The sequence below is a fragment of the Palaemon carinicauda genome, chromosome 16, assembly GCF_036898095.1.
Source record: "Palaemon carinicauda isolate YSFRI2023 chromosome 16, ASM3689809v2, whole genome shotgun sequence".
Classification (NCBI taxonomy): Eukaryota; Metazoa; Arthropoda; class Malacostraca; order Decapoda; family Palaemonidae; genus Palaemon; species Palaemon carinicauda.
In genome coordinates this window covers 119,458,026-119,484,066 of record NC_090740.1, presented here as the reverse complement: position 1 = coordinate 119,484,066, position 26,041 = coordinate 119,458,026, and the positions used below count along the sequence as shown (strand labels likewise).

The 26,041-nt window shown below is 37.4% G+C and overlaps 2 protein-coding genes across 4 annotated transcripts in view; both read left to right on the top strand.

The window, feature by feature from the left end:
- LOC137655833 (catenin alpha-like) overlaps positions 1-26,041 on the top strand; it is a 486,208-nt gene that overhangs the window by 122,406 nt on the left and 337,761 nt on the right. The gene's annotated exons all lie outside the window — the stretch shown is intronic.
- The window catches only part of LOC137655832 (cell division cycle and apoptosis regulator protein 1-like), a 70,014-nt gene that overhangs the window by 20,867 nt on the left and 23,106 nt on the right, over positions 1-26,041 (top strand). Inside the window, exons 8-15 of the mRNA XM_068390005.1 lie at positions 3,000-3,237; positions 4,523-4,582; positions 4,789-4,872; positions 8,382-8,540; positions 11,457-11,612; positions 14,732-14,863; positions 15,171-15,404; positions 24,241-24,504. Of these exons, the coding sequence (XP_068246106.1) occupies positions 3,000-3,237; positions 4,523-4,582; positions 4,789-4,872; positions 8,382-8,540; positions 11,457-11,612; positions 14,732-14,863; positions 15,171-15,404; positions 24,241-24,504 (1,327 nt within the window). The remainder of the gene's footprint in view (positions 1-2,999; positions 3,238-4,522; positions 4,583-4,788; positions 4,873-8,381; positions 8,541-11,456; positions 11,613-14,731; positions 14,864-15,170; positions 15,405-24,240; positions 24,505-26,041) is intronic.

The following is a 26,041-nucleotide window of genomic DNA, read 5'->3' as shown; positions in this document are numbered from 1 at the left end:
AATTTAGCTTAACCCCAGTTACTGGACTGGAAAAGGCATTGTAATTTGTAATTCCTCCAGAAGGGCTATTTTAACACTGAAGAATCTATATACAGTACTTTTGTACTGAAAATAAATGCTAAAATATATTTCATGACAATGGAATGAATACACAAACCTGTTTGTTCCCTGCTGCTGTTGTCACCTTAGGAAATCCCAGTTATAAAACGGCTGCCAAGCACCAAAGAATCATATCGTCACCCTCATAAACTAACTGTCTAAGTCATTTTCTCCACTTGTTGGGAAATAAAAAATAAACCTTCTCATTTCCTAATTCTTTATATCATTGTCTTGAGCTTCAATTCATAAATTTTTAACAGAAGAATTTGTGAATTAGAATTTGTTAATTGAAGCTCAACACAATGATATAAAGTATTAGGAAATGAGAAGGTTTTTTTATTTCCCAACAAGTGGAGAAAATTACTTAGGCAGTTAGTTTATGAGGGTGACGATATTCCATTCAAGAATTTACCTTATAGATACAGTACTCCTGTAAATAACTTTTTGGTTTGAGAAGGCATACACTTTGGAATTCAAGTTGAGCACTTTTATTTAGAATACAAGCACAACACACATTTGATGACTTCCCCTTCATGACACTTGTTACAGAAATTGGAGAGCTTTAGTACTGAATTCTATTGTCATTTATCATTCTCTGTTACTCGTAACTTCATCTGGTATCAAATTAAAAATCATATATATAGATCTCCAAAAGAAATTTTATCTGAATCCCTAGCATTTTTAATTTACTGTACCGTAATCTCAAATTAGGTTTTGAGACGTTTGAGTTTTCTTTACGATATGAATATTTGATTAAGATAGAACAATATTTTGGGCCAACATTACAAGTTATGAATTTCGAAGCTTTAATCTATTGGTATTTAGATTACTGTAGTCATAGGGCAATAGGATACATGCAGTCGGGAGTTGCTGAATTGGATTATGTTCGTTTCTTCGGTCTAATGTTTTAACGTTTTTTTTTTCACTTGTTTGAAACTTGAAAATAGCGCTTCGATGGTGATATGTCATATCTTGCATGGGAATTTAGAATAAAGGTTAGAAATATTCTGAATCAGTCACGTTAAATAGCAAAGGAGGTGATGGTGCTTTTTTTCATTGCATTCAATCTTTGCTGATACTACAGTGAAGCTTTTATTCTTCCTGATGGTGCTTAAAACTGTCGATAGCTTGCATTAGGTATGTAGTTTAGTTTTGATTTTATCTGTAATTTTCTTAGTTGAATTTTATTTTTTTGTGTGACTTCTAAAATCTTGCGTAGACTTTCTCACTTGCAAAGGAAAGTAAATACAATTATAAATAAATTTGATTACTTACTGATTTCATTACAGTACTGTAATTAAACATGCCAGCATTCATAAAGTAATGTAGTTATCAAAAGCAGAATTCATAGACTCGTTCTTCAATTAATCGCAAGTTTTAAAATGGAATTAGATTTTTTTTTCTATTTTTAACAGCATATATTATGCCATCCCAAAACTGCTTTGTTCATTACTTGTTATAGTAATAGTCACAGTTAATTAGGTTTTTTAATATAGGTTCTTAGTCCCAATCTTCTACTTGATGGTAGATTTCTGACGATAGATGATTTAGCTTTACTAAGGCAAGGAGCTTTAGGGAATCCAGCGGCTGTCGTAAATAGCTTCCTAACTTTTAAAGTAGTCCTTCCAGATACCTTATTAAATAATGAGTGAATGTGCAGATGTGTACGACGGTTAATTCATGTCTTTCGAAGATTGCTGCTATTAGATTTCAAGGCATGAAGAATCTTTTAGTTTCAGCTCGGAAATACAGCTCTAATATATGGTGGGACTCACTTTGTATGTGCACACCCACAGTCCTCCATTGCGCACCAAATGATTTGCTGTTGAGTAAGATGAGTTATTACCTCTTTTCATCAGTGACAGTATGGTTTGACTGTGTAGAGCTACTGATATTCCAACCAAACTTCACATTAAAACAGCTGATCAAGGTTCAAAATGTATAAAGATGAGCTCGAACAATCCAAGACTAATGTAGTAGATGTTCATCTTCATTAACCCTTTTGCAACAGTAACAGAATAAAAACCTGATCATTTTATTGATTTCAACTTGTGATGCATTGGAATGCAGTGAATTATCACTCTTTTGATATGGTGAGTGAGATTGGAGAATTTTAAAAAAGGGATATCCAAAGTTAGAGCAAAGAATATGTATATTAAATGTATATAATGTTTTCCTTTTGTACTTATGAATTTTTAGAAGCAACACTGGTCATTGAATCTGCAAGGCAATCTGTAGCAAGTGGGTTAATACTTATCATTGCAGCGCCGTTTTGTCAAAAGCAGACTCGAAACCGCAAAGGAACTCGGTAGAACATTGGGTCTTCAGTTCTTCTTGAAGAGTTATTAATGAGAAAGAGTTTTAGTTTGCAGATGTTAAAGCATATATATATGAAATTTGCCTGTTGTCTGGAATTGGCGAGGTTAGTTTGGGAGTTTATTTAGAACTTCTGAGGTACCATGAGAAGTATGTGCAGCTAATAAACTTGTAAGTTGTAACAACATATTTATATAATTTTGAAATGATTTATTCAGGTGTAACGCCAAGACTGCTCTAGTCTGAAGGGGAATGTGATAGATCCTTTGGTACTGGGTGATATTCAACAAGGACTTTGCCATCTTTGAGTTTGTAGTTTTGTGTGTCTGTGTATGGATGTTTCTACAGATGTGGGCTCCAATGTGCTTTTCTTGTTAATTGTTTTGATTAAAGCAGGTCTTCCTAGCTGAGAGCAGTATGTAGAATAGAGCCATCTAAATCTTTACATTTGAACAGGTAAAGGAGGAGAAGGGGGAATTATTAACAGGTTTTCTTCTGAGCATTATTATTGCGCATAGGTGTAAACTCTGCCTGACCCCCTTGCTCCAAGTGTGGGATCCTGATGCGCCACCATTCCATCTCAGGTACCGGTTTGCGGAGATTTACTATCGACGAGGAGAATCCACACACAAGGGCCGGAGCTCGCCTGCCCGGGTTGAAACCACTGTACTATTTCTCCCAGATGTGTGGAACGTTTGCCCAACTAAACTCGAGTGGGACGGCCTCCACCTCAACTATAAGCGGCAGTTGGACAAGAAGCTCTCCTCCTCGGCAGGATGTCCGCAGCAGCTCGAGGATCTGGAGGGGGAGGAGGAAGACAAGGCACTCATCTCATCTTTTTCTTCTATACGGTTCACTCTCTTCTTGCAGACCATCTCCTTGTACTTCATTATTAAGTTGCCTGGGTCTGCATTTTTTGGACAAACAAAGTATAAAAAACTATCTAATGCTACTTAGAGGTTTGTTTACAAGTCCGAGCACTGACTTCAGCTTTGATCTTTTGCTGCCTTAGTGACTGGTGGAATTATGAAGGTGGAAGCTGCAAGATCATTGCTAGGAGTATCAAACCTGTCAAGATTTGTTAGAGCAGAGCCAGTCTCTTTGATATTTACATTAACTATTAGTTAACTTTCCTTTGCTTCTATTCTGTTTTATTAATTAGCATTTATTTTTTGTTGACATCATTGCAAGGTACATTTTGATTTTGTGTTGACCCATTTGATGTTTTAATATAGTAATGTAGTTCCTTTATCACCTCATCTTTTTGATTTGTATATGACTGATCTGCTCTCCAATGAATGAGTCAAGGCTTTAATTACGATCTTTTTCAAGTATTGCAATTTGACATAATATTAAAGAGAAAGTTACAGCCAGGCAACTGCAAGAAGGCAGGGCAGATGATTGGTCACATGGGCCAGGGTCTTTGTTATGCAAATGTTAAAACTTGGACCTCTGGTGTGGCCACTGGTGGACATGATCATCCTTTCTCACTGATCCTCGAACTATATCTGATTTAATCATCACCACACCAACCAGTCACCACTATCACAACCACCACCAGCCTTTTCTTGCAGACTCTACTAGCCGTTTCTGTGTTTCTTATGACTTTTTATTATTAATATCATCATTTATTATTATTATTATTATTATCATTATTATTATTATTATTATTATTATTATTATTGAATTTTAGTTCATTTCATTTTCTCATATCTCCATGCTGGATCCCACCATTTATTGAAATTTGTATTAAAATATGCCTCTATATTTCCTTTTTCTGTGTTTATAATTAACCACCATATTTAACCAGCATCGATATATAGCTATGTCAAATATCCACCCACTGAAGCTGTGACAAACACTGTTTTGTAGCCTTTGTTTTCTTTTTTTGTGTCTTTGCCACATTACATTCCCCTTTTAAGGTTGGCGCTGCAGTGAGAGATAGGCACACACAAACCAACCTTGATCCCCAGAAAGAAAGAAAGAGAGGGAGAGAGAGAGTGTGTGAAAGATTCATTCTTTGAAATTGGCTAGGATATCTTTATAACTATTGACCCCCTGTCCCGCTCCATTTAATGAGGGGTAATAGTTTCTCTGGTTTTTTTAGGAAGAAGCCGTTAGGAAGAATCCCAGCCATTATGCTAGCCTAGACCCAAAGACCATGAAGGTGAGTTCTCTGCATTCCTCCCCATTCTACATAAACATTCGATACATCTCATAATAATTGTGGTTTTACTGATTGCAAATACATATTTAGTCAATAGTTTTTTTTTTTATTGTGAATTGGTTGGCATGAAAAGGTTGGTTGTTCCTTTGGCCTGACAAAGTTAATTTTGAGTTTGCCATAATTCTTTCTTCGGCACAATGCTGCAGGTGGTGGAGCTGCGGTCAGAATTGGATGCACGGATGCTCAACAGCAAAGGTCTCAAATCACAGCTGATTGCTCGTTTAACAAAGGTAGGATTTTCAGTTCCAGGAATTATCTGGAAACAAAGTACATTACATACTCTTGGATATTTAATTAATTTGTTAATCATTTTAGTTTGTTTCGTTTGAAAATTGATTATTCCTACACAAATACAAACTATTGTTCTTTACCATATGAAAAGGATAACAGCGAAGCTGGAATACAGCACTTAAAACTTATAACAAGGTGTAAACAACTGCCAGGTAGTTACTGTGCCAGCGGTGGGGAGACAACGACCTCCTCTGTAGCTCACTGTAACCTCGATTGGATTCCAGTTGTCAGAGAGTACGCTTGTTCCTCTCTACTGAAACCTTTGGCAGTGCTTGCTGTGGAAATTTTCTTTGAAATTTTCTTTAAAACTTCTTTCTCTTTCCAGCTTTGTGTGTGTATATGTTTGTGACTATCCATCATGTATTTTTGACTGCAGTTTACAACCTGTTAGTAACACCTGTTTGCATCGATGGTCCTTTGATTACATCCCTGCCTGGCAATCACTGGTGCTGCGAGGTCATCCTTCAAGGGGATGCAGTTCTGTGGTAGAGCTGATCCCTTCTCCTTAGGGGTCTTTGAGATTGCTTGCAACCTCTTCTACTTTCCCCTATTCCATCTCCCGAATTCCATTAACCTTTTACGAACCTCGAGGTTAGGAGTTTTTCTAGTTACTCTTGGGATGCGAAAGACTTCCTCCGGAGGGGAGTTATTTTAATTTATCAGGTTGATGTGATGTGGTGAATAGAAGAGTGGATCCCCAAGCACAGGTTGACTGATTCTGAGAGCTTCTTTGGGACTCCCTAGGCTCTTCTGCATGTATTCATGAGAGGATTAACGTCTATAGGCGCTAGCGGTCTCTCTTGCCCAGGAATGTTTCCCGGATACTTTGGATCTCCTCTATGCTCCTCTTCTTGGAGGACTAGGCTGACAATGACTTCAAAGACCTCTCTATGAGGACTTTCTCAACAGCGGCCTAGACTTTGCCCTTCAGGAGGTCCTTCTTCAGAGCACTTCTGCTCCACAGAACATGCTCTCAAGGTTGCTTGCCTTCCTTGTTTGATAATTCCTCCTCTAAGGCCGGCCATACACTATCATGTATACCTGACAGGTACGCCTGTCAGGTATACCTGATAGTGTATGGCGGGAAAAACTAACCCCTCAGGCGACCTGACAACTGATTAAATCGATCAGTTCTGCCTGACAGGCGAGTAAACTTGGTGTGGGTGTGGCGGTTTCATCAGGTGTATCTGAACAGGTCTCTCAGTTATTGACAATCCTTTGATGTGGACAGTTTAGATTTTTTTGGTTATAGCTTTGTAATTTTTATTTATTTTACAATTGAGTTCCTTTAATCAAGGGAGAACTAAGTGACAGCAACTCGTTGTACACCGATTCATTCATGAGCAGAAAATTGTTATAATCAGATGGTTCATGTCTCAATTCATTAGGAAGATTGATATGGGTAAATTTATTTCTTCTTTGCAGCCATTCTTTGCACCATTGTTTGCGATTCTTCCGTCTGTTTTTACATTCTCACAAACTACAGATAATAAGGAGAGAAAGTACAACTCATCTTCTCGAGAATCCATGGCGAACTGACAAACTTGACAGGTATGCATGAAGTGTGTGTGTGCTCCTCGGGTATCAGGTATACCTGACAGGCATAACTGATCAGGCGTACCTGTCAGGTGTACACGATAGTGTATGGCCGACCTATGGAAGATCTTTGATGCCCCTCATTTGCTTTATCTTCAGGGACATTCTTGTTCTAGCAAGCAACTTTGAGAACTTTTGTCAGCGGTAGTCCAACCGTTATCCTTCGGGGTGTCCTTGAGATCCTTCCTCTTTGGAGGAAGATCTTTGTCACCTTTGCCGTACTTCATCCTGACCTGCATGGATCTTCAGGGAACTTCTAGTCGTGCATGACTTTGAGGATCTTCTCACCAGGCTGCCCCTTTTCAGGAGGTTCTCCTCCAGAGTGTTGCTCCTTGAAGCATGCTCACAAGGTTGCTTGTCAACCTTTTTCTGATCCTTCTCGTTCAGAGGAGGATCACTGATGCCTCTGGCATCCTTCATCCTGAGCTTCACAGAACTTCAGGAAACTTCTAGATCTGCTAAGATTCTTGCTCCTTGGGGCATGTTCACAATATAGTTTCTCATCCTCTGCCTGATCTTTCATCTTGTAGGAGGAAGATCACAAATGCCCATGGTATCTTTCATCCTGATTTTCATGGAAATTCTCTTCGCTGCAGTTCCAGACATTGTCCTTCAGGAGGTCCTTCTCCAGAGCTCTAGCTCTTCTGAGCTTGCTCACAAGGTTGCTTGTCAGCCTTATCTTCGGCGACTTTGGCGTCCTTCTCCTAGACCTCTGTGGAACTTCTTGTCCTTTGGAGTGGCTAGTCTTCCTTCAGGAATCTTCAGAGAGGTAGTTGTCCTCCCTGGTGCCTTCCTGAGGGAAGCTTCCTCCAGTCTTCTTTCAGTCCAGTCTGTCATGGTCCTGTTAATTCTGCTGCCTCAGGTGTCTTTTGGAGTTTTCTGCATAGTCACTGTCTGTACCGAGCACTGTCGCCTGGTTGCACTCCTGGTAGGGCTCTTGGTCGAGTTTCTCCTAGATGCTACCCTTGCCACCATTGCAGGAGCTTTCTTTCAGTGTGGTTTTTCAAAATGCTTTTCCTGGTCTGGTGGACCTAGGTACAGCTCCAATATGCGCTTTTGTCCTTGAAGTAGCTATAGCAGTTTTGTCCTTCCAGACACGCTTGGTTACCAACCACTCGTCTCCAGTAGCTTAGTGCCAAATGTGACTCTGTCTATACTCGAATTTCCTAGAAATGCGTAGTGATTCATGCACTCTTTCCTATGGGTCACGCTGTGTGAAGAACCATGACTCTTGTAGCATCATAGAAGCTTGATTCCTAAGTTCTTATGTAACCACCCAGTTGGAACAGGGACGTCCTCTCACCTAAGGATAAGACTCCTATAGTAAAGAACTATGGTTTTTTATGTATGTAGGAGCAAATGACGAAGGTTGAAAATAATTTGTATTTTCCCCAACCGTACAAACTTGAGTTCTTTACTAAAACTTGTCCGCCATCACCAACCCCCAATGTAAGTCCCAGCTGCTATCCATTTGAGGTTACAGTGAGCTACAGGGAAAGCAGTTGCCGGTTGTATACACCTCATTAAAAGTTTTAACTGCTGTATTCTAGCTTTGCTGTTGTCCTATAGCAAAGAACTCTGGTTGGGAAAGATACAAATTATTTTCAAATTGTCTTTATTTTCAAGTGATAATTTTTTTAATACTGTGAAATGAGATTTGAATGGTGCAATTGATTTGGACCTAGTGATTAATATGGTAATTTTTCTGCTCTTCAACTTATGAATTTTGGAGGTGCTAGTATAATATTATATTAGACTTTTTCATTTCTCATGTGCTTGGTTTTCATACTGAAGGTAGTAAAGTACTTGTATTTCTATTTGGTTGTGAGTAAATTCAGGTATTTTCTTGCAGATATTGAAAAATGAACAAGAAAAGGAGGAAATGGAGAAAGCTGCAGCAGCAGAAAGTGCTGAAGTAGATGAAACCAAAAAGAAGGAAGAGGAAGAAAGGAAAAGAGAAGAGGAGAAGAAGAGAAAAGAAGAAGAGGAGAGAAAAAAAGAGGAGGAAGAGGTAGTTATGTGTATATTTGTGTAAAATACTTAATTTAGCAATTAACCTGCAGTAAGTTTTTATACTTCACTAATCAAGTTTGCTTTCTGTTTATAGTTGTCAGGAATCTGTTCATAGTTGTCAAGAAAAGAATTAAAAAAACAGAGAATAAAACTGAAAAGTATAAGAAAATTGGATTCATAAATGAAAGTTGTCCTTATAAGATTGTATGCAGAAAAAGGCTGATAACAGTTACTTTGTATGGATGATATCAATGATAGATTACTCTCAGGAGACTGTTCAAAACTTGCATTATATAGCTGGTTAAATGGAGAAGTTTATGGGTATTGTTGAAAGAAAAGATACAATTGTCTATTTTTTCATTCTATGGCAGTCTTTCACTCTCTGCTTAATTTAAGAAAAGCTCCATCATTATGGCAAAGACTCATTCCATCGACATGGATAATGTACTGCGTCCAGCAGAATGATGTGAGGGAGATATGTCCTGAATGTGGTAATAATTTGGATAAGTAGATATGTAATCAAGTAAGACATTCATGATAAAGGTAGGAAGTGTAAGAATGAAGTGGCTAATTTGGAGGGAATACTGTAGTTCATATTTTGTAACTTTTTCTTATTCTGGCAGGAATATTATGGAAAGAAAGATTAGCAATTTAGTACAGTGAAAATATAGATGTACATTCTGAAATTGCATTACATAAATTTACATACAATAGTGCAACAATATTTTTGAATTAGATTCCTCTTAGCTTTGGGTAGTTCTTGAATATTTTTTTATGTACTTTCCTTTTTCATTTTTTTTGTTTGTTTGATAGGGAAAGATTGATGATTAGACTATAGTATATTAATTCTCCGAAATGTTTGAAAGTCAGGTTGATTCATGTATGATATTTTAAGTAATTAGTTTTTTTTTATTACCACTTTCCTTCCACCAAGATAGTGAGTTAATCAGAAATATGACTTACGGGTAAGATTCATCAGAACAAAGAAAATTTTGATAATGAAATTGATAATATTGATACGTGTAGGTCAAGTGGTTTTTGCGTGTTTAGGTTACTTAGAGTTCTGAATCAACTTAAGTCATGTTAGATTCCCAAGTGCGATTTCCTACCACAAAGTTGCGCAACGTTCCTGCGATGGGTGGTACCAGGAGGGAAGGGTATAGGGGGGTGGAGATGAAATATAATTATTTGTTAAAACGGAAAAGTTCACGCTCTTGAGATAGAGAGCCACGTAACCTTTAGATAAGTATCGAGACTAAATTTTTTAATGTAATTATTTGTTAAAATTGAAAAGTTCACACTTTGGAAATAATCAGCCATGAAACCTTCATTTAAGTATTAAGACCATAAATTATTCTGTGAAAATTCTATATAGATAGTAGGTAGTGATGATGAAATGTAGTTTTGAGTACCTCTATGGTTTGTGGAAGATGCTAGAAGTGGTAGGGTTTTCATTAGAACCCTTTATGCTTTTGTGATAACTGGCGAACAATTTAGATACATTGAAAACTGTGCTGTATATGTCTCATTGAGGGGAAGTTACTCTTATCAGTTTTTAGTGGAGGTTTTTCTGTTACATTTATGATTTAAAGTATTTGTGTACATTTTTTTTTTAAAGTACAGTAGTACAGTACTGTTCATAAAAAGAAAAAGTTTTTAAAGTAACAAAATCAAACTAGGGTAAGTTCTGAAGCAATAGGATATTTGCTGTTTCCTGTTACATTACAGGTTTCTTTTTTAACCCTTTTACCCCCAGGCTATTTGGAACTTTCCAACCCTTAACCCCCAGGGGTTATTTTTTTCAAGCACCTTTTGCAGTATATTTTTTTTTGAATTGCTCTAACAGCCTTAATTTTTGTCATAGAGAGGTCAGGTTGGTCTCATTCTCTTGGAAAATTCCCGAAGTTTCTCAAAAAATTATCAAAAATATGCAAAAAAAAAAAAAAAATAGCAGTTTTTAGCAAAGACGTACCGGTACGTCCATGGGGGTAAAGGGATGAGTTTTGTGAAACGTACCAGTACAGTGAACCCTCGTTTATCGCGGTAGATAGGTTCCAGTCGCGGCCGCGATAGGTGAAAATCCGCGAAGTAGTGACACCATATTTACCTATTTATTCAACATGTATATTCAGACTTTTAAAACCTTCCCTTGTACGTAGTACTGTTAACAAACTACCCTTTAATGTACAGAACACTTAATGCATGTACTACAGTACCCTAAACTAAAACAGGCACAAATATTAAAGGTGATTTTATATCATGCATTTCCTAAACATGCTAAAAAGCACGATAAAAAATGGCAACCAATGTTTTGTTTACATTTATCTCTGATCATAATGTAGAAACAAACTGGAGGTAGAGCTTTGCTTATTACCCAGACATATTTCCCATACTTTTCCCTTAGAACTACATCACATCTTCCTACTTTAGATATATATATATATATATATATATATATATATATATATATATATATATATATATATATATATGTGTGTGTGTGTGTGTATATAAATATATTTATATGTATACCTACATATATACATAAATACATGCATACATATATATATATATATATATATTACTGTATATATATGGGTTATGGAAAAAATCCGCGAAGTGGTGAATCCGCGATGGTCGAACCGCGAAGTAGCGAGGGTTCACTGTACGTCCTTTGGGGGAAAAAGGGTTAACCATTTCTCATATAAAATCAATGATAGGTTTTTGTTTAGGTAATTTAATTGAGTACTATCATGGTGGAATATTTATAACCGCAGGTACTGAATTACAATATTTATGATTTTGATGTAAGGAAAAAATTTAAGTGTATTTAGAAATTGTGAAACTTTTTATTAACTATAATGGTATATCAAATACAACTTGATATTTAATATTCACTTGTGTTTTGTTTCAGAAAAAGAAAGCTGAGGAGAGGGAGAGAAACTTGCTAGAGAAACGTTACACGCTCCCAGATCAACCCATGATCGTTGTTCATCCGTCACGAACTGCAAAGTCGGGCAAATTTGACTGTACAACCATGTCATTGTCAGTGTTGCTAGATTATAGACAGGTTAGTTTTGCTTTAACAAAATTTGTTTCTCTAGTAGCTTCTAGAGATCACCTTTGGTTTTTATCACAAGCATAATATACAGTATTCAAAAACTTCAATATCCCCGTCTGAAATTTATGTTTGAGGAGCTTGGTTGTTCATTTGAAACAAATAAGCTATTTCAAACCTCTATATATGGTCTTGATGTCCATAGACATCGAGTGAATTAGCTAAACGTAATTGTCTACTCACGTATGCCCTCAATCCATTGGTGTTTAGTACCTCATTGTTTTTCATACGTCTGTAAACACATCTGCAAAAAACTCTACTATCTTTACTTTGGCATTTCAGTAAAGTATCTTCATGAATATGACATTTCAATACAGTATCTTCATAAATATGTACTGAAATTCATTTTTCTATTTAATTCCTTGCTTTACTAATAACAAATTTTAGTAATTGGTTGTCTTACCATTGACTGTAATTATCAATATATTTTTAGTGCAGTTTTCTGCAATGTGCGCTAAGAATCAGTTGTCAAATCAAGATATCATTATTTTCAATAAAATATAACTTAAACTATATTATAAATATTGATTGTACATTAGTTTTGGGGTTCAATTTATAGAGTTAAGCATCAGATGTCAAGTTATTTCTAGCTTATATTTTCTTTACTCTTGATATAATATAAATGCTGATTGTGACTAAGCTTTAAATAATTTTTTTTTTTATAATGCTAACAATTGCTTTTCGAGTTATTAATTCTAGTAATGTATTCCTTAAGCATAATATTTTACAAATGTCGTTCCCTATGCTAGGTAAGCCGCTTGTGTTGACTTAAGGATAACATCTTATATAAACTTAAAACGTGTCCCAATTCCCCTTTTAATACTTAAAAGGAACATTTTAATCTAGATATAAAATACGTATATCGAAGGGGAGGCTCACTGGAGTAGGCTACCATCTGTAGCCGCATACTGCCCGGTCGGGTAGGCTAACCAAATGAACGCCAAGATAGCCTAACTAATACTCAAATGTTAAGAAACTTCAATAACCATGCTTAAACACTGTATAAGATGTCTAGAGCTAAATAAACAAGACTACAATTAGTATGAGGAACTAATTGAAAGTCGTAAAAATCATGAAGCTCTCGGAGGCAGCGACACCAAAATGGCTGCCGAAAATGCCCGTGAGGGAAGGCATCACACAATGCTGCTGAGACTAAAATTAGCAATATTTTACGTGTTGCTACCTTGAATTATCAAAACAGATAATTGCAATACTTAACTTGGGAGTAGGGGTCTCCAAAAGGTCAGACATCTTCAAAACACAGTCACAAAGAAGCTACGAAAACAAACGCGTGTGGCTATCACAGTGCTAGAAAAGGAATGATGGGAGAAGCGTGGGTATTGGTAGTAGTGGGGGGGGCACAGTAGTCGGATGTAGAACGGCACCTCGTAGTATCGGGGGATATTGAGAAAGGAGAAGACTAGTTGGTAAGGGACCTCTGGTAGTGGTTTTAACACGCCCCAGTTCATATACCGACACCCTATAATGGTGAGCGAGCTGGGTATATTCCTGGCATTCCATGCAACTTTTTCTCTGGTATATCTAGCAGTATTTATACCTTAGAAATGGTGCTATAAGGAGCATTTCACTGGGTGATACAGGTCCCTCGCCCAGTAATAGATTTTTCCTTTGTCAAAATCCCTAAAATATGATTGTCCTTTTAATTGTCTTTGGCATCCCTGGTATTTTTGTCATTCAATCCTTGTCCTAGGTTTGTTATTTTGCTTCTATGTTATTTGTTAGTAGTTGGTTATTTAAAGCAATAATGGCATTTTTGTATTCAGTGTGTTCATGAAAAATTTCTTAATATTTTGATTGTTGGTGCAGCAACTTCATTTACTGGTTGATGTCATTTATCTTTGAACACTAGCAGATTTAATACGATATTTTTACCTTTGAACACTAGCAGATTTATTACCATATTTTTTTTTGTTTTTTAATTTGCATTCAAATACTAAAATACTGTATTTACATAATATATTTATGAAGAGGTTATAAACCCTTAGTTTTGTTCATCTTCTATCTATTATTGCAATTTTGAATTTAACTCTTTTGAAGAAACTCAGTGCATAAACTTTGTGTCTTGTTATTTTATTAGTATTTTGATCCCACATTTCATGACTTTAAGCTAATTTTCTCATATACTGAATGTATCCTTTATATAACTTCATACTCTGACAAAAATATTTTCTGTTGCTTAAAACACAATGAAGGATGGCCTGTATAATTTCATACGCTACTAGAACGGGTACTCGGTAGAGCACATACCTTGACTTCTATCATGTATATCATAATATAGGCAATTGAATCACGCACATTTTGGCACTAGTTTCATGAACATCGGATAAAATTTTACCATAATGTAGCAAAAAAGGTGTTTTTTACATTTTGACTTTGACCTTTGACCAAATCCCTCAAACATTCTAATAAAATTGTCCTTGGATCATGGCCAGTCATCCCACCAAATTTCATGATATTGTGTCAAATAGATTTTGTTATTCAAATCACAAAAACACAGACAGATATACAAACAAATACACACGCCTATCAAAACACAACCTTCATAATGGAGTTGGTGAAGATAAATATAATACTTGAAATAGCTGTTTTCTGATGTGAGAAAACATTAACCCAAGCATTATGGTCCTATGTATACATATCTGGTCTGTATATGGAGCGAGGATGTGCTTTTCTTTATATGTGACATTAGTAGTAAGCGCCTAGCAGGTGGAATTTTCTTACAGGTTCTATCTTGGGAAAAGTAAAAATTTATCATTTTGAAGCATTTGTTTTAGATTATAATGTATGGATATCCATTATTTACAAGGTAATTCTGGTGCTGGTAAATCCTTTTTATCTGTTTACACATAGTTGATGAAGATATAATATATAGATCTAATTATCAAGTTTGTATAGAATTTTTCTCTGAATGCCTATTTTATTTTAAAGGGAATTTTGGTGTTTATTTTGGAAATTAATTTTGAATTTTTATTCTTTCTTTCCTTGATAAATTGCAAATTTTTTTTCGATGTTTTTTAAATATTTATCTTTGAATAATTGACTTTTCACAGGAGGACAATAAAGAGCACTCTTTTGAAGTCAGCCTTTTTGCTGAACTCTTCAATGAAATGCTCATGAGAGACTTCGCTTTCCGCATTTATCGAGCACTTTACGAGGCTCCAGAAAAGCCAAATAAGGAAGAGGTTAGTTCATTTATGTTTAGTTGGGCAGAAAGTTTACGTATATAGAATTTTTGTTTATTATTTGATAGTAAGTTTGTGTCTGTAAGGTTGGTATGAAATTTTATCGTTGTCAATTGGATCCGAACATTCAAGGTCCAGTATATATATGTATGTATGTATTTTGATTGGTTGCGAGTGTTTCATCGGTACTCGCTTCTCCCTTTTGACGTCAGTGTTTTATATAACTTCCATCAGTTGAAATATGACAATAATGCACAAACAGTTTTAAGTAGTATTAATTTTATTCTCTCCTTTTCTACAATTCTAGAAAAAGGATAAGGATGACAAGAAAGAAAAAGACAAGGACAAAAGAGAGAAGGACAAGAAAGAAGAGGAAAAAGACAAGAAGGAGGAGAAAGATAAAAAGGAAGAATCGGATGAGAAGATGGAAGAGGAAAAAACCGCTGATAAGAAAGAAAAGAAATCTGTTGAAAAGGATGAAGAAAAGAAGGAAGAAGAAGAGGAAGAGGAAGAAATGGAGGAAGAGGAAGAGGAGGAGATGGTGAGATAAGTTTGTTTGTTTGTTGAACTTCAAGTCCATAAAGATGACCATATCAATTATTGTTAGTTATTGTATTGTTTTAATCTATGGATCTTACCTTTGAAAAGTAGTGTGCTATCAATTCGGAAGTTGCCCCCCCCCGCCCCCTTAGGGATCGCTATCCCTAGGATGTTCGATATATAGAGATGCCCTGAGGCAGAATAGATGAAGCTACCTTTGCAACCCATTTTTGAGTTTTGACTTACTGGACTTTTTTTTTTTTTTTTTTTTTTTTTTTTTTTTTTTTTTTTTTTTCTCTTTCTTCTTCATGTTTAATCTCTTGTAGGCTGGCAAAGAAACACAAACAATGATAGGTCTCTTTAATAAGAGGTTACTAAACAAATTGACGGCTAAACAGAGACTAACAATATTTGTTACATACATACAGAAGAAAGGTATTTACAAAACTCTCACTTGTTTATTTACATTAGAAACCAATTACCATTACAATATAATTTCCGAACAACCCATTACATAACTAGTAAACAAATAAATAGACATTTGGAGGTATATCACACACCTCCCCCTAAGACGTCTAGGGTAATATATAACTCCTAGCGTCTGAAGATCCTTCTTATTCATATGTATTTTTGTTCCATTTTACTTGTAGGCGATCAGGTTCTTTCTTATGCCGCAAACTACGACGTGGAGCTGGTGTAGGCGAAACTGGTTGTTCAATAACCTCAGCAGTAGAATTATCTTGCGACCTCTCCCCATCCTTTGGTTTATTGGGAGTGTTAGTTGCATCAAGGTTTGATCCATATATTGGTAGAAAAGGTCGATGTGGTCTCAGGAACTTCCGGTTTCTCCACAGAATACGTCCACTGCCTAACTTTATAAGATAATCTCGCCTGGACCCAATGCCAACAACAACACCTGGACGATTCCAAAGTTTTGTGTTGTGATCTTGAATATCAACATAACTACCCATTTTCAAGTGAGAAAGGGGTCTGGCAGTCCTGTCGTACCGTTGCTTCGCCTGACTTCGCAAATACTCTGCCTTAACATCACATTCCTCTGCCTTCCTTTGCCACTCTTTGGCAAATGAGCGACGATGTGTTTGAATAAAAGACCTGAGGGGATGACCAAATAAAACTTGGGCTGGTGATCTGCCATCAGCACGAGGTGTGTTCCTAAGCTCTAACATTCCACGGGCAAATTCATCCGCATCCAGATTCCCATTCTTAGTAGTTGTCATTATCAGCTTCTTGATAATTTTCACAGATGCTTCTGCATGTCCATTTGCCTTCGGATTATATGGCGAAGTAATGCGATGTTCTTCTCCCCAACGAGATAGAAAACGTCTCAAAGCTGATGCAGCAAACTGTGGTCCTCCATCAGTCTTCAACAACACAGGAACACCAGTATCTGAAAATATAGCCCTCAATGATCGGATTAGATTAGCTGCAGAAGCTATACCCTGACAGGAAGATATACAAGGCCACCCAGACAACCTATCAACATAAACAAGATAAGTTTGACCCATGGCATGAAAATAATCTGCAGATACAGATTCAAAAAATCTACTTGGTTGATCTTCTTGCCATAAAGGTTCGTTCCTTTGATTTGGTAGAAGAGAATGGCATTTGACACAAGAAGAAACTATATTCTCAATATCTCTGTCAATTTTAGGCCAATAAACAGTTTGCCGCGCCCTCCTTTTAGTGCGGTCAATTCCCTGATGACCATCATGAAGACATTCAAGGGTTTCACGTCGAAGTCTCTTGGGTATAAGAAGTCTTGCTCCATAAACAATTAGGTCATCATCTACAGCAAGCATATCACGTATATTCCAGAAAGGTCTGAGTTCTACTTCCAAATTATGGCAGTGTTCAGGAAAACCTTTCATTATAATTTCCCGAAGAGAATTGTATTCTGCATTCTGTTCAGCAGCAGCACGTATCTTTTCCAGTGTTTTGTCCTTCAGAGGTGTTAGAAGTACGCCATCTTCATGCATGTCGAGGGCATTCACCATTGCAACATGCAAAGGATCAGTGGATCCATCGTCTTTCAAACAATTTTCTTCTGTAGGATCCTGAACTGGTGCCCGTGATAAAGCATCCGGAATACAATGAGCACTTCCTTTCTGCCAGTGAACAGTAAAACTAAAATTACTTAGTTTCTCTCTCATGCGTTGAAGTCTTGGGTTTTCAATTTCACCAACTGATTTACTGTTAAGAATTGGTATCAATGGTCTATGATCTATCACAACATCAAAATGAGGTAATCCAGCCAAGTAAGTATGACATTTCTTTATTGACCATAATACGGCTGTCATTTCCAGCTCTATCACAGAATATCTTGTTTCAACATCTGAAAGGAATCTTGAGCCACATTGCGTTAGTTTCCAGTCCATTCCATGCTTTTGAAGTAAAGCAAATCCAAGACCATGCAGTCGTGGCGCATCTGTCTGCAACATGGTTGGCAAAGTTGCATCAAAATGTGCAAGTACAGGGGGTGCAGTAAGTGCTTCCTTCACTCTCCTAAATGACAAATCATGTTGTGCAGTCCAACACCATTCATTACGCTGCTTCAGTAAATCTCTGAGTGGTTGTGCTTCACGTGCAATCACTGAAGAAAAACTTCCAAGCTGATTCACAAGTCCCATAAAAGATCGAAGATCTGTTATATTTTGTGGCACAGGAAAGTCTGCAATAGCCATCACTTTGCGAGAATCAACTGTGTAGCCACGACTTGAGATTTTATAGCCACAAAAATCAACAACACGTTTTGCAAAGCAAATTTTCTGATCATTAAGAGTTATCCCATATTCATCACATCTTTGCAAGATAGAAATAATATGGGCTAGGTGATCCTTATAAGAATAATCATACGCAAGAATATCATCAACTATCTTCAAAGTTTGTGGTATATCACCAAGAGCTTGGTCTCCTCTTCGATTGTATTCATCTCCTGAAGAAATAAGTCCCATTACTGCTCTCTTGAATTTATAGCGACCCCATGGGGTGATAAAACATGTGAGATCCTGGTCTTCTTCTGCAATTTTGATTTGGAAATATCCCATTTTTTGCATCTAGTGTAGAGAACCACATTGCTCCGGTGCTTATCGAAGCTACTGCATCATGTGGTGATCGTACAGGATAAGTGGGTCTACATACATACCTATTAAGCTTAGTGAGATCAACACACAATCTTACTCCATTTAGCTTTTTAGCAACAGACACTATAGGATGACACCATTCTGTTGGATGCTCAACCTTACAGATAACATCCTTCTCCAAAAGTTCATCAAGCTAATCCTTTATTTCAGACCTCCAGCTGTATGGTATAGTGCGTGGGGCTGTCACAGCAAATGGTCTTGCATTTTCGGACAACTTTATATGCATAGGACCTCCATGCATCTCCCTCAGTATTTTTGTGGCACCAAATACCCGAGGAAATGCTGATACCAAAGCTGCAGCATGTTCTGCCCTTTCTCCTTCAGTTGGATCACGTTCATAAGGCCACCTTGGAAGTGCAACAGGAGAATGAACTTCCCTACAAGTAGAGTCTTCTTTCTCTTTGTAGTCCTTTAAGTGCTTTTCTTCATCTGGATTTACAGACAATCGTACGGGAAGAGAATTAATTTGAGCAGGAAAATCCTCCGGTAGAATTCCTAAAGCAATAGAATCAAACCAGCTCAATAAAGCTCCCTTTACTTCTTTCACCACAGTTATTTCAGCTTTAGTTTGTCGATCACCAAGCGAAAGGTGTGAAGTGAAAGCTCCTACACAATTAAGGGTCTGGTAACCTGCAGAACAAAGCTTTCCAATTTTAGAAGGTTCGAGCATATAGGGATATATGCCAAGAGATCTCGCTACATTGAGCCCCATGACTGTAGCTTCTGCTCCCGAATCCGGTGTCCATAGTATAGACGAGTTCCCTGCAGGATGAGTAATGTGAATCTGAACTTTCGGGGTTGCTTGAGAAATGGCACTGTTAACATACACATCACTTACGATCCTATGTACATCCCTGTTAAGTTTACTACCAGGTGAATTTAGCTTTGTATCTTTACTCTTTTTCAGCAAAGAAGTTTCCTTCCCTGTTGACCTACACACTGTAGCAAAATGTCCAATCTTTCCGCATTGGGAACACTTTTTGTCCCTTGCCTTACAAACGTTCATGTCAATATGTCTATCTCTTCCACATCTAAAGCATCTTTCCCTTTTATATAAACTGTTGGGTGCTTTCTTGTAGTCCCTTTTGTACCGTGAAACTTTTGATATATTGTCTGGGATCATTCCTCGTATTGTAGCGCTATTCTCATTAGCACTCTCAGAAGCTCGACAAATATCTACAGCCTTCTGCAGATTCAGGTCCTTCTCTTCTAGCATACGTTTTAGAGCTTGTTCATCACGAGTGCCAACAACAATACGGTCTCTCAATCTATTGTCCATACACGATGAACAAAAATTGCAGAATGCTGCAATTTCCCGGATACCACAAAGGAAATCGTCGAAACTTTCACCAGTTTCTTGTTTTCTGAGGTAAAATTCTCTCCTGTCGACGATTACATTCCGTTGACCTCGTAAGTGACTTTCCATGGCATTAAGTATTGTTTCAAGATCTGCATCAGCCGGAAAAGAGAGCCCATATCGCAATGTTCGTGTCCAGTCTTAATCTAAAACAGAAGCGAGAACCGACCTTTGCTCAGCAGGCGTTAATGATTTAATTCCAGTCAGCATTGCATAACCTTCAAATTTATGCCGCCAAGCATCGAACTCCTTCAAAGAGACTGACGATGACAGGTGAGGTGCAGGTGTGGCACTATGAGGAATTTTATACCGGCACTGTGCATCATTTTGCGAAATTTCAGCACCTCCACTTCGTTGACGATTTTCGTTAACATTTCCATTTTGAACACTCATCATAGTTTCTAACAACATAGCTAAACGTTCTTCCCTCTTCTGAGCCATATCCGCTTGCTTCGCCAGCAGCTCCGTCAATTGTTCTAGTTGCCCTTCCATCGTGTCAATCAAATCTTAAATTCTGAATCACTTCTGACTACGATCATTTCACCAGTAGAACAGACCCTACTCACTGCGCCATGTTTAATCTCTTGTAGGCTGGCAAAGAAACACGAACAATGATAGGTCTCTTTAATAAGAGGTTACTAAACAAATTGACGGCTAAACAGAGACTAACAATATTTGTTACATACATACAGAAGAAAGGTATTTACAAAACTCTCACTTGTTTATTTACATTAGAAACCAATTACCATTACAATATAATTTCCGAACAACCCATTACATAACTAGTAAACAAATAAATAGACATTTGGAGGTATATCACACACTTCAGAGTTGGTTGCAATCAAAACTATGAGATAGGTGATTTTGGTTTGGCCTTGGTTATAATACCAAAATCTTGCATTGCCTGTTGCCGTATGTAAATATTTAATAAAACTAATTAAAGATTTGCTAAAGAATGCTTAGAACTATGTAAAATTCCCAAAATTCTGTTATGTATTTTATTTCAAGTTTCAATTGTAGAACTGGCTTTCAAAGGTTTATAGTTTATGTTTGTTGCTTGCACATTTTATACAATGATTTTATAGGTGGTTGTGAATCCGAATTAAAATTTAATGATCCATAAAATGACCTAAGATCAGATTGATCTTTTGTTTTGCAAAATTAGAAGTTTGGTGGGATGAAACATTAATCCCTTTTCCCATCACTTTTCTGCTGTGTGTAAAAGATACGTCATATTACTCGAAACATGTCTCCTTACTACAATGCATTAGTATCATATAATGTCAATAATTTCTTTTTTCATACACAAATGCAAACCCTTCGTCATTAAAAAGGGTTGTTTACTCTGTTGCCGTTTTGAAACGACCAGAATGAGAGAGATCTTGGGATTTTGGTAAAATGGCATGGTTGCCAGCACTCCACCCACGCTAGGTAGGAGGATAACGAGTATCTAGTAAGTGCCAAAGCAAAGATAGTTATTCAGATTATTTCAATCGTGCCTACCGTTAGTACAAGGAGCCTCATTCATTTAATGATTTCCTTTTGTGTAATATCGATAGCAGTGAGAAAATTTATCAGTTTGTCGCATTATATTTCTAGGTTTCAAATTCACACAGGTATGTCTTAGTACTGTATGGTTGTTTACACATACTTTGTCTCAAAAAAAGATGAATGAGTTTTAGTTTTCGAACACAGTCGATCATGACTCGATGTGTATTCTATGTCGGCACACTGATAGTTGATTTGCCCTTTTGCTTTCATCATTGTGTATTCCTTGATGATGACAGTGAATTTAATTTACTGCATAAGATAATACGGAAGGTACAGTACCAAATTAGTTTTGTGAACTACATTTTTTAAATAGACTTGTGTCTTGAACAGCAGTGCCCTTCCTATGAAAAGTGCTCATAGTTCAAACAATTTGGAATGTAGGGGATATTTTATTTCATTTATATTAAAAATCAAAGCACTTGATGTCAATGTGGTGCCACAATTTTCAACTTGAAGAATTTGTGCTTAATGAAAGTTCTGACAGCAGTACATTGGAGTACAGTACTAACTTTTTTCCTTTTCCCTAATAATTATTTGAAATGAGGAGTATGGCTGGTGTATCTCGAGTAGATAGGGTTAGGAACGAAGTGGTGAGGGTGAGAACGGGTGTAAGAAATGAGTTAGCGGCTAGAGTGGATATGAATATGTTGAGGTGGTTTGGCCATGTTGAGAGAATGGAAAATGGCTGTCTTCTAAAGAAGGTGATGAATGCAAGAGTTGATGGGAGAAGTACAAGAGGAAGGCCAAGGTTTGGGTGGATGGATGGTGTGAAGAAAGCTCTGGGTGATAGGAGGATAGATGTGAGAGAGGCAAGAGAGCGTGCTAGAAATAGGAATGAATGGCGAGCGATTGTGACGCAGTTCCGGTAGGCCCTGCTGCTTCCTCCGGTGCCTTAGATGACCGCGGAGGTAGCAGCAGTAGGGGACTCAGCAGTATGAAGCTTCATCTGTGGTGGAAATGTGGGAGGTTGGGCTGTGGCACCCTAGCAGTACCAGCTGAACTCGGCTGAGTCCCTGGTTAGGCTGGAGGAACGTAGAGAGTAGAGGTCCCCTTTTTGTTTTGTTTCTTGTTGTTGTCGGCTACCCCCAAAAATTGGGGGAAGTGCCTTTGGTATATGTATGTATGTATGTATATTTCAGTTAGATTTAGTAAGTTACCAAACCAATAACCATTAGTCAGTTTGTATGAGAGATTTATTTTTCATAGGATTAAAAGTGTAGGTTTTGGGAAAGAAACACGGTAAACATCAGTTATTATTGAAAAAACTTGGATGAAAATGCTGTTTTTCAGGTCAAGATTATTATTTTTCCTTTTGTATTGTTTTAAAAAATAATCTTTGTCTTCTATATGGTCTGGTGCGTATCGTAGTTATTCTCCAACGTAGTTCTCAATAACATGATTAAGAATGTTTGAGAAAAGAATGCTGAAGGGTTGGTTTTTATTATTAGGGTTTGTCTAAAATGGAAGAATCAAGTTATAGATGGGATCTTACAAAATTAGCCTTTCTGGGGTCAACCTGTGTCGCTCCATGAAATGCTCCTTAAAGCACCATTTCAAAGGTATAAATACTGCTAAATATACCAGAGAAAAAAAGTTGCATGGAATGCCAGGAATATACCCAGCTCACCCCTAAAGGGTGTTGGTATTAAAACTGGGGTGAGTGATACCACTACCATAGGTCCCTTCCCAATTAGACTTCTCCCTCCTCAAAATTCCCCGTTACTACGAGGCGTCGTTCACTACAGCTACTGCCCCCCCCATCTCCCCAGCACTACCTATCCTTCTCCCATCATTCCTTGTTAGCACCCGTGAACGTTCGGACGTGTTTTTCGTTGCTCTGTGTTTTCTTTTTGTGTTTTTGTGTTTTTGAAGATGTCAGGTGTTTTTTATCATGTAATTTTGAAAGTGAAAATGTTAAGAATTTGAAGTATTTCGTGAATCACCTCCCTTTTCACATGGAAGTATGTACTGTAATTCTGCTTTTTTACTTTTCAAAGGTAAGATTTGTCAAAATCAACGGGACTATAAACCAAAATCTAATGCCTCTATTCTTTCCTTCGAAAAGTAATAGGTTTCCGCCCTCCACACTTTATGTAAGGCTATGCATTAGGTTAGGGGTCGCAATTCACCGATCTGAAATACATTCTTTATTTTGCTACTTATAAGGCAATCGTTATCTTCCACAATCTGTTGTGGACATGCCAGGTGGGTGGTAGTATATAGTGAGGAAAATCTTTATCTTTTAAGGGTTTGAAGTTGGCACTTCTGAATTAATTGCCTTCTACTCTTTAAAGGTAAGTATCAAAAGAGATTTTAGTCTAAAAATGATTTTCTTTGAATAAAGATGAATTTAGAAAATATTTAGACTTAGATTATAAGTATATCCACCTTTAGAGTGAAGCACGGAAGAATAAATTTATTTTGCAGGAAATAATTTTAGTTCCCCAAATGATATTGTAGATCAAAAATAATCATTTGAGCAGCTTAGAACTGTAGTACAAATTATTCTGTGATTTTTGATGAATGATAAGGATATTATAGTGATTGGTTAATCCATTTGAAAATAATTATAATTGAAGGGTATGAAATATATATTGACTTTCAGACAATATACCTAAGAAAAGAATTCTTTATAGTAGATAGTATTTATGGATGGTAATGTATTTCAAATTAATTAGAATGTTTCTTAAAATTAAGAAGCTTTGACTTAGTGCTACTCAAAAAATTAAGTAATTCTTGCAGTTTATAAAAAACAGTTTTACTTTCAGGATGATGAGGATTCAAAAGATGAAATGCCCAGTGCTAAAAGAGGAGACAGCAAGGAAAGGAAAGACAGCAAGGAAGGAAGGAGAAAGGACGAGAAAAAAGACAGGGAAAGAAGAGAAAAGAAAGAGAAGAAGAAAATGTTTACCATTGATCCCTTCCTACTCCTCTCTTTTGTATACTTTGACCAAACTCATACGGGTTATATAATTGACAGGGATTTGGAAGACATTATCAACATGCTAGGACTAAACCTCTCACGAGCTCAGGTATGTTCAGAATTAGAAATGCAAAACTTATCAATCTAATTGAGGTCAGCTGCTTGTGGATGGTGTGGAAAATTTTTATGGTTTTGTCTCTAGTAGGTGATTTCATCATCATTCCATTGTTTCCATTTTTTTAGTATATTAGGCGAGACTAAGCTGACCTTATTAGACATACAGCATATTTTTTTTTTTTTCATTCTTCAGTCAAATTTACCCACCATCCCTCCCATAGTTGAGAAGTGTGTATAGCTATTTGTAGTATAGAACACAACTTCAGCATATGTAAATGCCAATTTTCAATATTAAACTTACCCGATAATCATGTAGCTGTCAACTCCGTTGCCCGACAGAATTCTACGGGAGGGATACGCCAGCTATCACTATACTAGAAGGGGGTGTACTCACCAGCGCCACCTGTGGCCAGGTACTGCAGTACTTCTTGTTGACACCACCTCACTTTTTCCTCTGTCGTGCTTCCGGCAAGACATTCTGGGATACGCTTATGATTTTGGAGTTCTGTTCACGGTTTTTGGTGAAGTATTTCTCTAAGATTTCAGCTGTCGCTATACTGGAAACTTTTCTAATTAGCTTAGATAGCTTTCATTTAGTTTTGATTAATGGTTAACGATCTTTTTGCTTGATTTGGAATCCCCCTTGACTTACTCTTTGATTCAAGATGTCTGACCTTTCACAAGCCCCACCCCATAGACGATGTAGGTCTTGTAATAGGCGTATTCCGAAGGCCTCGGTAGATCCTCACACCGCTTGTTCTGACTGTAGGGAAAGGCCCTGTCAGTTGGAAGATCGATGTGAGGAATGCGCCGGACTTTCGGAACTTGAATTTGTTCGATTCCTGAAATATTCAACCAAGTTAGAGAGAGAGAGAGTTAGGAGGAGTTCTTCTCGCTCTTCACTTTTTTCCTCACCTCATGATCCTCAACCTTTTCCTCCCCCTGTAGTGGCTACCCCCGAACCTACTATTTGTACTCAACCTGATATGTCTGTTGTTTTGCGTGCCATTCAGGCTTTAGGTGACAAAGTGGAATCGGTGGTTAGTGACCATAAGTCTCTTATGGCAGAAGTCAAAGAACTTAAGGTCAAAAGTGCAGTGGGAGGTGATAGTGCCAGTGCTGTGACAAGTGCTAGTGTCAGTGCGGTGCCAAGTGCTAGTGTCAGTGTCAGTGTGGTGCGTGAGGGTACTTCTGTGCGTGCCAGTCGTCCTCCCAGTCCGGGACCTCTTGCAAGCTCCCAAGCCCAGGGGAGAAGCAATGTCGAAGGGCAAAAGGGTTCGGCAGGCCTTGATCGGCGCACAGAAGTATCCTCGGTGGTTGCGGGCGTGTCTTACAGAGACCGTCACTCCCACCCGCAGACGATTGAGCCCGTCTTTTACTCGTCTGCTGAAGAAATGTCAGGGAGAAAACGCTGGACTCAGGTCTCAAGACCTCTCAAACGCAAAGTCCAGACCTCAAGAGCTCTACAACCTGGTTGCAGTCATTGGATTAGCTCTGACTCTCCGCAGTCATCAGGTGACTGTACTCCT